General features: G+C 36.2%; 1 protein-coding gene across 4 annotated transcripts in view; it reads left to right on the forward strand.

The window, feature by feature from the left end:
- LOC140764796 (BEACH domain-containing protein C2) overlaps positions 1-17090 on the forward strand; it is a 36455-nt gene that overhangs the window by 12621 nt on the left and 6744 nt on the right. Inside the window, exons 9-28 of one of the 4 annotated variants that reach the window (XM_073103556.1) lie at positions 215-296; positions 2369-2704; positions 4465-5087; positions 5865-5949; positions 7285-7482; positions 8144-8689; positions 8767-8907; positions 9050-9547; positions 10373-10524; positions 12042-12111; positions 12214-12297; positions 12384-12440; positions 12526-12594; positions 12670-12756; positions 12840-12956; positions 15554-15703; positions 15862-15946; positions 16039-16159; positions 16596-16692; positions 16779-16892. In XM_073103556.1, coding sequence (XP_072959657.1) covers positions 215-296; positions 2369-2704; positions 4465-5087; positions 5865-5949; positions 7285-7482; positions 8144-8689; positions 8767-8907; positions 9050-9547; positions 10373-10524; positions 12042-12111; positions 12214-12297; positions 12384-12440; positions 12526-12594; positions 12670-12756; positions 12840-12956; positions 15554-15703; positions 15862-15946; positions 16039-16159; positions 16596-16692; positions 16779-16892 — 3712 coding nt within the window. The remainder of the gene's footprint in view (positions 1-214; positions 297-2368; positions 2705-4464; positions 5088-5864; positions 5950-7284; positions 7483-8143; positions 8690-8766; positions 8908-9049; positions 9548-10372; positions 10525-12041; positions 12112-12213; positions 12298-12383; positions 12441-12525; positions 12595-12669; positions 12757-12839; positions 12957-15553; positions 15704-15861; positions 15947-16038; positions 16160-16595; positions 16693-16778; positions 16893-17090) is intronic. The other 3 variants (XM_073103557.1, XM_073103558.1, XM_073103559.1) reach the window with 3 other exon arrangements.

Here is a 17090-nt window from a genome sequence, read left to right on the forward strand (position 1 = left end):
TTTGCATTTGTAGTGTTTAGTTATTAGCTTTTCCCCCATCATTTTCTGCTTCATTCTGGTTGTCTCGATTCTGTATCTCCTTTTTTCTCTTTCAATCTCTACTTAGAAAAGAAATAGAGATTGTTGATTTACAGAAGAAATCATTATGCTTCGCTTGATAAATGAAATTTTTACTGACACTGCTTTTACTAATTCAATTTTTATGTATTTGAAGACGTGAAGAGTCATTGCCAATCTTCAAAAGAAGGTTGTTTTGTAGCCTGCTTGATTTTGCTGCTAGGGAGCTTCAGGTTCAGGTAACTGCAGCATTTTGGCAGGCTTAAGGGCATGGAAATTTCAGTTATTGACTTATTATCATGCTTGCATATGACATTACTTTTCTTTCTTTTTTCCTTTTCTTTTTTTCTTAATGTTTTGTGCCAATGTTGGACTAGAGCTGCAAATGAACTTAGCTTGCTAAAGCCTTGGTTTCACTTATAGACAGGGTGATCTGATCTGAACCATAGCCGGTGCTCTTTAACAGTAGCGGTTGTAAACCTAGGTCTTATGATTTCTTCAGTTTTTCTAGGTTTTATGAATATCTGCCAGCTTAGTTAAAGAATCCATGGTTCTGTTTGATATTAATCAGATTTCTAACCTCCCTTCCTCTCATGAAGTACAACTGTTTATGGATCAGGATCATATATCTTGTAACAACAAAACAACATCAATAAGAACGACAACAACAACCACCACCTCCATCACCACCACCAAACCTTGAGTCTCACTATTCGGGTTAGCTGTATGGATCCTGTTTTCCTTTTTAGGGTCCATTTTCTTAGTTTTCTTGACAACAGTTGCATTGGTTGTCGACCAGGCTTGGGACCGACCGTTGAAAGATATATCACAGTAACCACACACAAACAGAGTTATCATATATCTTGAAACATTGAAAATATGTGTAGGTTTGGGGTGAGGAAGAGGATAGGATCTGATGCTGTGGGTACCAATCGTCATTCCAATATTATCCCTGCACAGAAAAGTTAATTATCTACCTATCTTCATTCCTCTTTTTATTAGGCTCTGTAGGATTATGAAATTTATTCCAATATTATCCCTACACAGAAAGTTAATTCTCTCTCATTATTGCGTTTGATGTTTCCTGGCACACTGTTTGATGCACCCTCTTGACGTAATTCAAGAAAAACAATGAAATAGGCTTTAGAGTGGTAGAGGAAGGTGATCCAGCTACTGGTTTAATGAGAACAGCACAATTCTGCTACGGTTTCCTTTTCTTGCTCATTTCATATTGTCTCCACTACTATGTAGGTAATTGTTACTTGTTAGCACCAAGAACAATTTTTTTTATCTGTTTGTACAGCTTCTTCTCTTTATGAAAGTAGTTGGTAACTTGGTACGTGTCTTTTGAATCACCAGTACTTATGGAAGGAGAAAATATCACACTTGGTTAGAATGCGTTCTGTCCTGTGAGAAGTTGTGGGTCTGAAATTGTTTTTTCATCCTCCTACTTCCTCCAGCAGTGAAATTTCGTGAATTGCTAAGAATAGCTAGGATTTCCAGAAGGCACCATTCTTGACACTAAATAAAAGGTATACAAAAGATATGTAACCAAGCTGAGCAGCTATTTTCAAATAAAGGATTGTATACCTTTTCAGTACTCCTTTAGAGTTTAGAACCAGAGTAGATAAAATATCATGGTTATTTTTATTGTTTGACATCCTAAAGGTGTAAAACGTGCCACTTATCTTTCATATGTGAAGGCCTTCAAATGACTAAATAAATGAATTATCATACAGTAATATTGCTGTTATTTGTCTTCAATTCGTTTCCACTGGCAGCTAATTTTATCCATCTTGTACTTTTTAATTTTTTATATTGCAATTAATTAGCTTTGATTATGATTTGTCCTTGTCCATATCATACCTTCATTCTTGTCTGACATGCACCAGAAAGACACTGACAAGAGCAAGAACAATGATAAGAACTGACAGGAAATTGTCCTTCTCCATTATCATACCACAAGCCTTCATTTTTGGCTTTTTCACCCTTTTGCTCTCTCAAAGTCCTACTTTCTGAGGGAATTGTAGTAAATCTGAAAAGTCTGCCGTTCAACTTTATCCAGGGTAATTATCACACAACTTATAAGATATTATCCTGCAACCAAAAGGGCCGAAGTGGGAACGTCTAAACACTATTTTAGAGTTCCAGGCTGCAACTGTTCATCATTTTTTCCTCTCTTTTCGTATGTAGTTGAATTTATCTTATATACATGGTGTAATTCTTTTGTTTTTATGCAATACAAGCAAGATTTGATTCCTGAACCTTAGAGATTCCACGATAATGTCTTCATCTAGCTCTTTTTTTGCAGCAGACTCAAGTTATTGCAGCAGCAGCAGCTGGAGTTGCTGCTGAGGGTTTGTCACCACAAGACGCCAAAGTAGAAGCAGAAAATGCTGCACATCTTTCAGTTGCATTGGCTGAGAATTCCATAGTGATTTTGATGCTTGTAGAAGATCATCTAAGGCTACAAGGGCAGAACTTTTGTACTTCTCGTTTGGTTGATGGTGCTGGATCTTCTGCCTCATCAGCTTCATCTGCCACAAGTCGTTCAAATTCGTTAAGTAGAGCAGCGGGTGAATCTACGGAGACCACCGGCTCTAGGCAGTCGTCATTGTCCAGTGATGCTGGAGGTCTTCCATTGGATGTATGTTTTATTTTTTATTTTTTTGTTTTAAAGTCAATATGTTATTTACAATTTATGGTTGGTGCAAATGTCTTTCCCATTATACATATCACAGAATTCACATAATCTTTTGTCTTTCTTATTTCATAAAAAATAGAGGTCATTATTTTCTCTTAAGCTCTTTCTTGAGATGCTATAAGTTGCCAACATCTTGTTATTGTAATGTAGATGAGACGGAGTTTTAAGTTTTTAACTTTACTCGGTCTGCATTTTAGATCATAGTGACTAGTAGAGTTTTAGAAATGAGAGCTTTCTTCAAGTTTCTGGCCTTGTCATTCTTATATTATAAGGATATGATAATCTGTACACACTGTGGTCCGTCAGTGTCGAATTTGTATGAATTTTGGTTCATATTTGAGTGGTAGGGAATCAGTTCTCCTCAACATGGAATGCAGAGAAAGAATATTGCAGAGAGAAATAAACCTCTTTGGTTTTGTTTGGATTAACAATGGGAAAGTAGGTGAGGAAAAGGTAAATAAGAAAGATAAAAGGTGAACTAGGCAAACTCTGAAAAGTGTGGGAAAAAGGATCATGATAGAAGTGGAAACGACATATCAGCTCAATATATTTCTGGGAGATAAGGGCGGTGATATTATGTCTCAAATCTCAATGACTCTCTCTAGATATTGCAGTTTTAGTGGGACTAATATGTATTATTTATGTTTACAGTTATGATATTGTATCTCCTAGTCTTGCCTTAAATTTAAATACTAGTCAGAATGGATAATAATTTGACATGTCACATCTCATTTGACAAGTAAATAGTATCGATATTTTAATAGATAGTAATTAGTAAATGTGCAATCAAATTACATGATATTGAGCAAACCTTACATGCCAATGAAGGGAAAATGAAGAATACAGTACCACCTGTCTGGCATGACCCTCTAGATATTTTGTTGGATAGGGGCTATTTATTGCCTTACATTTTGCCCTTAATTGCAGTAGTGCAATTCTAATCTTTTTTGTAGAATAATGTATGCGTATCTGTATGTAGTATGAGAGTATGTGATACATGCTGGCAAAGTTTTGCTAGAAATGGATTATCATCGGGCTATACTCCTTGGCTTCATGTCTCCTAGAATGACATTAAATTTGATAGCTTCCCAATCAAAATTTATACATTCCGATACATCTTCACTAAGTTGACTAAGAGCTATTCTACAAAATTGTAATTGTCAAATATATAATGGTTCAGATTGATAATTTGCAGCAGTTAATGTTTGAATTGAGTACTTATCTTTACTTCATTTGAGGCCATATAGAACTTTATTTTTCTACAAAGTGTACTAATTTGTTGTCTAATTTTGTGGGATCTAGTGAAATAATAGATTTAACGGTTCACTCCATGCCATTGCTTGGGTTCTAGCTTACCCGAGATTGTAGATTCTCTCCTTAATACTCAGCTTATTGTTGCATGCACAAAGCCACCAAGAATGATTTAGTGTTTTCTTGGGTTATCTATTATCTTAACACTGCCTATTGTAAGTAGACAATTTTTTACTAATTGTACAGCTAGTGGAGAAAGTTTCATGCTTCTTCCATTAGCCTATATATTTATGTGATCCATTTCTTATAATGGTTGAACTAGGATGTCTATGTATAAACATATGGTTACTGGATTTACTTATATCTGACATGACAACCTTCAAATTTTGTTTATATTTTTTATCCACCTGAATGCTTTTCACTTAAAGTACACATATTCTGCGTCAAATCAGGTTCTTGCTTCCATGGCTGATGCAAATGGACAAATTTCTGCAGCAGTAATGGAGCGACTTACTGCAGCAGCTGCAGCAGAGCCTTATGAATCTGTTCGGCATGCTTTTGTATCTTATGGGAGCTGTATTGTGGATCTTGCTGAAGGTTGGAAGTTCAGAAGCAGATTGTGGTATGGTGTTGGAATACCCTTAAAATCCACTGTCTTTGGTGGCGGGGGAAGTGGTTGGGATTCTTGGAAGTCTGTTCTTGAGATGGACTCAAACGGAAACTGGATTGAACTTCCTTTAGTGAAGAAATCAGTTGCCATGCTTCAGGCACTTCTATTAGATGATTCTGGGCTTGGTGCTGGTCTTGGTATCGGAGGTGGATCTGTTACTGGAACAGGATTTATGACTGCACTTTACCAGTTGTTAGATAGTGATCAGCCATTTTTGTGCATGCTTCGGATGGTGCTTGCTTCAATGAGGGAGGACGACAATGGAGAAGAAGATATTTTTATGCGAAGTGCTAGCATAAAAGATGGCATATCAGAAGGAATGGGCTATCAGACTTTGAATGCGATGCCATTAGAAAGTAACAATCGCATGTCAACGAGAAAACCCCGTTCAGCACTTCTTTGGAGGTAGCATTTCTTAGACCTCTTTTCTCCAATATATTTAACTTTGGAATTTTTTTTATTTGATAGTAAGACATCTTATTAATTTACTCTTTGCTTTTGGCTCTCCATCTGAAAAGTTTGCTTATAAAGTCTACTTGTGTTGGTGTTCAATTGTGTCCGGCTCATTCTCCTTATATCTATGGAGCTCTATTTTCAATTGTATTATAATTCAAAATCAGTCCCTTCTTAGCAAACATATTTGTGGTGTATACTATTCGTTTATATGTATGACCATTAACTGAAGTTGTGTACGAGTATAAAATGTTGATGATGCTTTTGCAAGTTCTTCAGTGTAATACTGGAAGTAGTGAAATTTGGATTTTTGTATAAGAATTGATGTTAGAGCATCATAGTCCATCTTAAGACAAGCAAATGAAACAACACAAGCTTTACTCTGAGTAATCCTAGGATAAGTGGCAAGTTATTCACTATTTTAAATGTTCTTTTGTTCTAAGAGTATATAAAAAAATAAATTGAACAATTCATGACCAATGAGTGATATTTTGGAGGATAAAGTAGTAACGCTTTCTTTTATCATTGAACAAAAAAACTTGTTCATTGTTGTTACCCAATGAACTCTAATTACTAGATCTTGTTAGAGGTACTTGTTTAGCTGTCTATATACTTGATATTTGTTAGTTGTCTGGTTATTTTTAAAGTAGATGCACTCATTCCTCTGCTACGCTAACATTCTCTTTTGTTATTTTACTCATTTCGTACTAATAACATGTTGATGTGCAGTGTTCTTGCGCCTATTCTAAATATGCCAATCACTGAATCGAAAAGACAGAGAGTGTTGGTTGCGTCGTCCATTCTTTATTCTGAGGTTAGTTAAACTCATCTTTTAGTATCATATCTCAATCTAAGAAGATTTGTTGTCCTTGACTTGAAAAAGAGGTAAAAGCTTCTATATGACAGCACATTTTTTTAACATCTTGAGTCACAACATATTGGAACTTGTCTTAAAGACCAATGATTCTTCTTATTTCTAAATAAATAGGTTGATTGTGAAAAATATCTGAATTAATTTCAGAAAGCGAGAAGTTGTAGTTCTATTTAGGTTCCATTCTCAATGTCAAGCACAAAATGCAGTCTGTTATAATATGATTCTCATTTTTGTTCACCGTGTATCCTTGTGCTTCAATCTACCTGATTTTTGTGCAGTATATGCCAAAAAAATATCTTTGTCCACGTTGATGAAGTATGGGCGTGGGAGGAAATGGATACAGCATAATAAAGACACATCATATGGCAATCTTCAAATGGATATGATACAATATGACATGGAATAAAGTTTATCCTAAGAAAGATACATCATGTAGCAGATTTTGGATATAAGATACAACATGGTGTTGACTAAAAATATGCACGATATTAGCATCTATATATTATATATATATATATATATATATATATATATATATATATATATAACATTTACATTTGCTCGTTGAATTTCAGTTTTCCTATGATTTGCTTTCATGATCATGATTAACATCCTTAATTTACTTGTCAAGATTCAAGAATAAGATATATTTCATAGCAAAATTTAAGAGCATATCTCTGTCATATGAATATTAATGTTTCAAAAAACAGTCAAGGTGGCCGCGTTAGGTAAGGGCACTTACCAATTAGGTAGGTCCTTGAGGGGAGTTAGCGGTTAAGTGTGCACCTAGGTGGTAAGAGTCAGGCACTAGGCACTAGGTTATTAGGTAATTTTGAACTTGTTAACAATTCTAGTACAAGTATTAAGTATAAAGTACTGTTCCTACTTGGTCCCCAACATACCCATCGTTCAAGTTGTGAGGGGTTTCTAATTACTATTAAGTGGGCGTTTTTGCCATAGTTTTTACATGCTTTATTTTGAAATGCTCCTCCAACTTTCTGTTGGCCCTGATGATGTGTCAGGAAAATCCAATGCTCCAACAAAGAAAGAAAATAGATTTGGAAGCATATTTTACAGTCTAGAGGAGAGCTAAATACAATTTTTGTTGTTTCTATTTATGGTAATATAGCCATGTTTCTACTTCCTAAATTTATGATTTACTATCTTAGTTGTTTTGTTCCAAAAATTTCATCTCTAGATTAACACAAAAGTTAGTAATGCTTGAGAATTTACAAAAAATATTATGCTGTTTTTTCTTTTGCCGTTTTGATGCAGGTATGGCATGCAATTAGCAGGGAAAGAAAACCTATACGAAAACAGTATCTTGAGGCAATTTTACCACCATTTGTGGCAATTCTAAGACGGTGGAGGCCACTTTTGGCTGGTATTCATGAACTTACTTCCTCAGATGGCCAAAACCCACTCATTGCCGATGATCGTGCTTTGGCAGCAGACACACTTCCCCTTGAGGTGGTAATGTTACAAATATTTGGTCAACTCTTCTGCGTGATCAATATAATATAACTAGGTCTTTATGTTCATATGCAAATATGTATTAATCTCAATAGTGTTTCTTTGAATGATGTTTTGATCCATTAACAATGTAAGTTGATATAGGTGATTTACTTTTTGCGGGAGCAAGCGGTTCTATTATGACTATTCTCTGAAGCTTCCCTTGGTCTGTTTTCAAAATACTGAATATTTGAAATTATTGAATCTTGATTGTCTTTTTCTTTGTCAAGTCAGCTTTTAGGGCTTGACAGTCTTTTAACTCATGCATTTTGTGGTTTCTCTTCCCAGTTTCAAGTCATAATCCTGCATTGATTTTCCTCTTTGCTGCTTCTAATGAACTTGCTACATGACTTCTCAGAGTAGTAGGAATATATAGGTGGTGCATTTAGGTATTTGTTTGTTCTATGTAATCTGACATAATTTTTTCACCAAATTACCCAGTTCAAGAAGACATGACAATGATGGCATTGTCTGTATATCACAGTTGGCATCCTATTGCTGGTAGAAATTTTGAGAAATTCGAAGGGTCCAATACTTATGAAGATATGAATATACTGAATCTAGAATGAGCTACATGTGTAGAGCTTTTCATCTTACTCACTGCATGCTTACTTCAATGCAGGCTTCTATTTCAATGATATCCCCTGGTTGGGCTGCTGCTTTTGCATCACCTCCTGCTGCTATGGCATTAGCTATGATTGCTGCTGGTTCTGCTGGTGGGGAAACTGTAACACCTGCACGTACTATACTGAATAGGCGTGATACATCATTGCTTGAACGTAAAACAGCTAGACTACATACATTTTCAAGCTTCCAGAAACCTCTTGATACACCTAATAAGTTCACACCCATGCCGAAGGACAGAGCATCTGCAAAGGCTGCGGCTTTAGCTGCGGCACGTGATCTTGAACGAAATGCCAAGATTGGCTCGGGGAGAGGTCTTAGTGCTGTAGCAATGGCAACATCAGCACAGAGGAGGAGTGAAAGTGATATTGAGCGTGCAAAAAGATGGAATATGTCTGAAGCCATGGGTGTAGCCTGGACAGAATGCCTTCAATTAGTTGATTCAAAATCAGTTTCCGGCAGAGATTTTTCTGCCCTTTCCTACAAATATTTTGCAGTTCTTGTTGCAAGTTTTGCTTTAGCAAGAAATATGCAACGAGCAGAGGTATGACTGGCTTGAAATATTTCCATTTGTGATGTTCTAAGATTACCAGATGTTGTACTCACCTTTTAGACATGCAGATGGATAGGCGTGCACAAGTTGATGTCTTAGATAGACACCATGGATCAACAGGAATACGAGCATGGCGCAAGCTTCTTCGTTGTCTATTGGAGATGAGTAGGCTTTATGGACCTTTTGGTGACTCTCTATGTTCTGATCGTGTACGTTTAACCATCAAAATTTTAGTAGTCCTTTGATCCTTTCATCTTCTTATTTTTACTTGTTTCCATATTATAAAGAATTGGAAGAATATCTTTATTTAATAAATCTTATATGGGGGTTGTCTGGTACCTGCTTTTCCAGATCTTCTGGAAGCTAGATTTTATGGAGAGTTCTTCAAGGATAAGAAGATTTATGAAAAGGAATTACAAGGGATCTGACCATTTGGGTTCTGCTGCTGACTATGAGGAGAGAATGCTCCTTAATTCTGGGGCAGAATCAGATGCATGCCGTGTAGATCATACAGGCTCTTCATTTGTTACCGATCTACCTTCAAGTACTCCCATCATAATGGCAGAGGCAATGTCTATGGATGAAAGAACTGAGGATGATGAACAGATGGAAAATGAGCAAACTCGCAACAGTATGGACAATCAGCAGAGACATTCATCAGATGCTGATCAATCTTTGAAGGGACCACTAGATCCTAGAAATTCTGGAGCTTCAGTTCATCATAACTTGGTTGAATCCACACCAGTGGTTGCTCCTGGCTATGTGCCTAGTGAGTCTGATGAAAGAATTATTATTGAACTTCCTTCTTTGATGGTGCGGCCATTGAAAGTCGTTCGAGGAACTTTCCAAGTAAGTGGTATCTGATTTACACATTTCCATTACGGTTAATTAGTATGTAAAGGTCCAATTGATTGCTATTGTTATACTTTCATATTTCTAGCACTTGAATTGCATGCTCTAAACGCTCCAAATATGTTAATTCTTCCATGAGCCTTCTCAAACTTTGTTGTGCTGTTCCTCAGCCACATTGTTGAGGCAGTTTTGAATGATGACCGGGACTGCATGATCTTATATGAACTGATCTGAGGTTTTTAGTAAATTAGTCAAAGCACGTTTTAACAATCATAGGAAAATTGAAAACTCGTTTCTCTTTATTAGAGATTTTCTGAACTGACAATTTAGCTTCATCAGAGAGTCCTACGGCAACAATCTTATAACTTTTTATTGCGACTGAATGCAGATACAATGGTAGAGCATGACTTTGTGTATCTGACATGAATGTGTATAGTATTATTTGAGGGGTATATCTGTCTTTGATTAATTAATATTGGATCATACTTCTGTGTTATGTTTGGGTTTTAAATTTGAGTTCCTAAGAATTGATATACCATTTAGGTCCTGATTATTCGACAATGTTTTGCAAACTGGAACATTGATCTCTGATGCATTGCTAGAATTTCCAAGTTATTCAGTTGTTCATATATATGTCCCTTTATTTATGTTCTTTTTTCGGAATTTTTTTTTTCACTTGGGCCCAATCCATTGCAAGAAAACTATGTTGATTTGAATGGTTGCTTCCTGGACTGTGCCTTCTTTGTAGTTTGCTCACTCTTGCTTCATGTTGTAAATCTTATCACAAAGCTTTTCATGCTTAGTATGGCTCTTATTTTTCAGATAACATCAAAGAGGATAAATTTCATAATTGATGAGCATGCAAGTGCCACTTTGGTAGAGGATAATTGCATGAATACTAGTAGTCAATGCAATGAGCCAGACAAAGATCGAAGCTGGTTGATCTCTTCCCTTCATCAAATATTTAGTCGGAGGTATATCTCATTTTGTTATCCATCTTGTCAAGATGGTATTTATAATGTAAATCTTGTAACTTTTTTTTGAGGAAAAAAAGAAAACAAGTGAACCAACACCCCTTCTTCTTCCTGAATTGTTCACCTATTCCTTTTGGTTTTACATTCGCTGAAGTTATTGATTAGGAAATAGGACATGCCCTACAATATGTGGTTGCCCTAGGTCTATCAACTTTAAACACAAAGCATCTGCCACAAGAGATTTTGATGTACTTTTGAGACAAAAATTGTTATACCTACTTCTTCTGGACAAGTTAAACCGAATTGTTCTAATATATCCGTAAAATGAGTGTGCTCACTGTCATGAATCTGGTTGAAGGACAGAGGTATAATCTTCTTTGCATTCTTAAATTTATGCATTGATTTATTACCTAATGACTTAAAGCTTTTAGGTCAATTAGTTATCTAACGTAGTATCCGAGCTGATTTTTGTGGAGGTCATATATTCAAACTTAAAACCTTGTCTAGTGCCATTCTATCCTTATTTTCAATTATCTATTTTTGTGCAATATAAATGAGCCACACATTTTATTATATTTTATCTATCTATATGTGATATATATAGGCATTATCTAACAATTTAAGTTTTTGGGTTAACTAGTTAGTTAACAACCATTATGAACAACAAAAACAAAATGTGAAGATTTACCTTCACAAGTTATTTGGGGATTTACATATGCTTGGAAATTGTAATCTTAATTTAGACTATGATTGCCGAAATATATTATTCAATACTTGATCCATGCCCCTTGATACTGAACTTAGTCACTTTGTTTTAAGGATGAACATGCATTAAAATTTTCACTTTTGCTAGAATCACATGAAAAGTGATCAGAAGTTCCCTGTGGTGAAAATTTTCAAATGGATGCTCAACATATTTTCACTTGTTTGAAGAAAAAAATTATAGTGATTATACCTTTTACATGATTATAACTTCTAATTTGAAAATTACTGCACTTCAATCACAAGTGAAATATAAGTTGCCCATCAAGTTTTCATTTTTTATTCATTTAGTGAAGATTGATGGTAACTTCAGTGCAGAATGCCTTACAAATTTTCCTGGAAAGTGTAGGCCTGCTGTTCAATATTCAATAACTTGTTGTCTTTCCATATTATGTTGCATGTACTTATCTATGGTTGACTAATTGTTTTTTGCAAAAAGGACATTATGTATGAATGAAATATTGATGCTTCTTTTTTTCCTTTGTTCATGAGATATGCTCGTTTGTGTTTTTGCTTCTTGCTTAAGAATGTAAGGTGTTCTCTGAAGTCAGATCATTTTTTTAGGATTTTAGGATTTTAGTATTTACAATAGAACATTATGTTTTTCTATATTGGTTCTGTAGCATTTGTTATCGAATTTAATGTCGCTGAAGAGTAAAAGGGAGGAAATGAAAATGCTATTTAGTCCCAATAGTGTTTATTTATCTATGTTTAAAACTTGAAATGATCCATTCTCGTACTTACTTTTGTTATAGGTATCTGCTGAGGAGGAGCGCTCTGGAATTGTTTATGGTTGACCGGTCAAACTTCTTCTTTGATTTTGGGGTAAAATCTTGACAAATAGTTTTCTTCCATTTCTTAATTTAGTGCAATGTTAATATATCCGAAACAAGCATTATTCAGCTTCTTCTTGGTACTTTGCTCCAGAATACAGAGGGGCGCAAAAATGCTTACAGGGCAATTGTTCAAGCTCGGCCTCCTTATTTAAATGATATATATCTGGCTACACAGGTTAACTCCTTGAGTGAACTGTAGATATATTAGACTTTTAGTCTTGTGCAATAGTTTACGGTTATTTGAGACTTATTTTGTTCTAGAGACCGGAGCAAATTCTTAGAAGAACTCAGCTAATGGAGCGTTGGGCTAGATGGGAGGTAAAGAACTATGTTTGTTATGATTTTCTTATATATTTGTTCATCTGGGATTCTAGATTCAGGATTGAATATATTATATCTGCAGATTACCAATTTTGAATATTTAATGGAACTCAACACTCTCGCTGGGCGTAGCTACAATGACATTACCCAGGTGAGTCTGCTTGAAAGTTATTTTTTCTAATGATTTGGCAACATGATAGTTTATAATTTTGTCTCTTCTTTGTAGTATCCTGTTTTTCCATGGATAATAGCAGACTATTCTTCCAAAAATTTGAACCTTGGAGATCCTGCTACATTCAGAGATCTTTCAAAGGTGAATCATCTTCTCCTTTGTTATACTATATTTCAACCACCAATTTGTTTATATAGATGACCATGTCTACATATCTCTTGCAGCCAATTGGTGCAATAAATCCTGATAGATTAATGAAGTTCCAAGAACGGTATTCTAGTTTTGATGATCCAATCATTCCCAAGTTTCACTATGGTTCACATTACTCTAGTGCTGGAACGGTAATTTTTCTCTTTTACTTACCAATTGATTATTTGGTCTTTGTACCTCCAGTGCTAGAGCATAATCTAATCATGTGGGTATTTGCTACCTTTGTTTGTTTTAGTTTATCCTGCTTTGTTATTTATCTTTTCACCTTTGGAGCATTTCATTTCTAGGCTAGGATCCAAAGAGGACTAATATATCCTAAGATTGTTTTGGAGAAAGGATCTCATATTGCCTTCTTTTGGTAGAAATCTAATATAGTTCAGCAGAAGGCACAGAACAATTATTGATTAACTGCAAATCAATTTTCACATTCCACCACTTCAAATGTCCTAGGATCATTTCATCAGTTTCAAATAATTCAAACAGCCATAGGCTCACAACGAAGGTCTCAAGGATCAAAATACATATCCTTGCCATGACCTTGACATACACTACTTGTTGGGCAGCATAGCCACATGTTGATGGCAGCAATCACAAGGGAAGGGAGAAGGAAGAAAGACAGAATCTGGTGGGATAGGAGATAGGGTAGATAAAGGGTATGTGCAGTTGGAAGAGAGAGGGAATGCAACATTGAGGAGGATAGAAAATGAGGTTGTATCAAGTCAGGATCAAACCTGACCCCAGGTTTAAGGACTGACATAATGGAATGTTGTCGACAGCACTGATCAAATAAGTAAACATCAGCTGATCTAGATCTAGAGGTGATCAACTGGCTCAGCCCACCTGATCCCGACTTACCTGGGTTAAGCTCGGCTAGAGTCCGGTTTGGACCTGACCTAGCCCTAACTTGAAATGGTAATGGGTGATACTTGGCAGGCCTTTGCCACCTGACCTGAAAGCCCAACTCATCTGTTTTGTATGCTTATTTAGTCCCACATTGAAAGTTTGATGTTCTGTAAACTACTATATCAGTATTTCCCTATCGAAGGTAATCTAAATGTTTCGTTGCTATAGTAATATTGCTAAAATAATTTTGACAGGCTCGGCTCGTTATGCTATTCCCAATCTTGATATCGCTCAGTCTAGTAGACGGTAACTGGTCGGATTATTCCATTTGACTCGAGTGGTTCATGGGCAGGTTGGTGAACAAAGAGCCTAATCCAGTTGGTTTGAAAAGCCAAGACTGAATTTGGCATGGCCCAGTTGATGATCACCTCTAGCTAGATCAAATAAAACACCAGCCCCAATTATGTGGATCAAACAAATTGTCATGGTCCAAATCTTACTTGCCTTTGACCAAATATTGCGAAACCTGATCAAATTCAAAATTCAGGAATACACCTCTAGCTTTCCATGGTTTGTTTATCACACATTTAACATGCTTCCTCTCATGCATCCTCTATACAACAAATAGGGGGGTGTAAATGAGCCGAGCTCGAGTGAGCTGAGCATAGCTTGACTTGGCTCGATAAGCATTTTTTTTCTGCTTGAGCTTGAGACGAGTTGGTTGGCTTGAGATTGGCTTGCCTCAAGCTTAATAAAGCTTGAGCTCAGCTCAGTAGCTTGACACTGTTTCATAGGCATAGGAAAAACAAAAAATCAACAAGACAACTCAAACTTCTGTCCACAAAAGCAGATCTAGTAGAGATAAGAGAAGAAGACCGAAACCTGAAGGCAATTTTACAACAAACAACTGAAGATTACAACTTTACAAGTCTCTCCAATCAAGATTTCTTGACATTGTTCAACAGGAATAAGCTAAGAAAAGTGTGGAATTGCCTCGTGCTTACCATGCTGCTGGCGAAATCGAACTAGTCTCATCTTGGAATAAATGCAAGTGGGTATAAAAAAAAGAGCAGAAGCTGGGCCAATATTTACAAGCTAAAGATATGGTAGAATTATTGAAGAAGGCTTATCTCTTCGGCTAGATTGCAAAAATGACAATGCTGAAGAAGTGGTCGTCAGAGTGGTGGAGGCTTAGCCCCGGTGGAGGCTTGGAGCGGTCACTGATGGAGGCATGGATTGTGGAAGTCTGGCCATCGGAGAGACCTCTTTGGATTTTCGAAGAAGGGATTTGGGTGAGAAACTGATAATTCTCGGTTTAGGGTTTTTAGAGTAGTTAATATATGTTATTACTTATTAGTATTCAGTGGATCTAAGATCCAATCGATCTAATACACACACACACATGTTACTCTAGTGTTTTGGGCCCTAACCTAGCTGAGCTGGATCTAGCTCAAGCTCGGCTAGTCTGGCTCTCGAGCTGCTCGCAAGCCACCAAACTAGTTTGGTAGCCGTATGGACAGATGAAAAATAATAGGGTAAGAAAGTAAAAATCCTTTCCATGTGACTAAAACTATTGCATTACAATTATGGGTATAAAATACACTTACAATTCGTCCCACCACTTGACCGGGTACCACAAAAGGGGAGAGGGAGGGAGCGAGCAAAAGGAAAGGAGCCAGTGGAGAAAGGGATTGGTGCTGGAGTTCCCATGTGCAATTATGATAAAAAGTGATGAGCTGACTTGCCTAAATTCATTTTATGCATCTCATCAAAAGACTTGTAGTTTAAATTTTCTGTAGTAGTAAATACTCTGGAATGAATATTTGTATTGATAAGAAGGCTCTCGTTCTTTGCATTTTTTTGACTAATAATTTGTTTGTATCAGGTCTTGTATTACCTTGTCAGAGTGGAGCCATTTACTACTCTCTCTATTCAGCTGCAAGGTGGAAAATTTGACCATGCTGACCGTATGTTTTCTAATATTAGCAGTACATGGGATGGTGTTCTTGAAGACATGAGTGATGTGAAAGAGCTGGTAAGAGTTTGCTAAAGCACTACTTTCAGTTCATTTTTCTTGGGGCCGACATAAGTATAGATGATATTCGTTCTGTTTCTTTTGATGCTGATTTATTTAAATTGCAAATTTGAGTTTACCTTACCTTTAATCTGAATTTATGTTTGCATGTATTCTAGGTCCCGGAGATGTTTTACCTCCCTGAAGTACTAACCAATATGAACTCAATTGATTTTGGTATGACTCAACTAGGAGAAAAGTTAGGTAAGAGCATTCAGTCCATATTATAGATGTCTTTCCGTACTCATGCGAACAATCTAGTAGGAACTAAGCATCCTGTTGATCACCTGCTGCAGACTCTGTCAGCTTGCCACCTTGGGCTGAGAACCCTGTTGATTTCATCCATAAGCATCGCATGGCTCTTGAGAGCGAATATGTATCTGCTCATCTGCATGAATGGATTGATCTTATATTCGGGTATGTGTGTGGTCGTTCTTCCAGTTTGTTGTGATTGAGCTTTATATTTCCTTATCCTAATGTTTTGAGTGGTTTAAGAATATTAAAATTTTATTTCATGTACATTCTCTTTTGAACTCGTGCTAATTCAACCCCCCATGATATTGCTTTGAGCTTTGAGTTTTGTTGTCAAGATCTGAGCATGTAATGTGTTGGATCACCATTTGTAGGATTTTAGAAAATCCAATTATAAAATTAAAGTAATAAAAGGATAAAAAAACGCTCTTATGATCCTTTTAGTATGATTTAGTTATCCAGATGAAGGCCAGGCACCAAAAAGGAAGCTGAAAATTCGCTGCAGTTCTGATATAAAAACAATTAAGCCCATTGAGTTTTTTCTTTAATTTGCTAAGGTTGCATTATTAGTTATATTTGCATGGACAAAATGCTGTTTCAGATACAAGCAGCGAGGTAAAGAAGCCGTGATCGCAAACAATGTTTTTTTCTACATCACATATGAGGGGGCAGTTGACATTGACAAAATTGCAGATCCAGTAAGCAAGTTGGAGCTTGTACGATTCTAATTATCTACACTCAAAAAATTTAGTTTCTTACATTTGTCAATCTGAAATTTTTGAAGGTACACCAACGAGCTACACAAGATCAGATTGCATACTTCGGGCAAACCCCATCTCAGTTGCTGACTGTCCCGCACTTAAAGAAAAGACCACTGACAGATATATTGCACCTACAGGTAATCACTTTCTCTTTTAGTAGGCATGTAAAATTAGTGCTTGCAATCTTTTATTAGTGTATCATTCTTAATTTTTATCTGTCCTGTTTTGATTTGTTGTTGGTATATTTATATGATCATAGCTTGCATCTAAACCACTGTTATCAAAAGATTAGTCTAGGCACTTGGGTGGTATACCTACACAATTTTATCTGGATT

The sequence above is a fragment of the Typha angustifolia genome, chromosome 8 (assembly GCF_048772165.1).
Source record: "Typha angustifolia cultivar Huaian chromosome 8, ASM4877216v1, whole genome shotgun sequence".
Taxonomy (NCBI): Eukaryota; Viridiplantae; Streptophyta; class Magnoliopsida; order Poales; family Typhaceae; genus Typha; species Typha angustifolia.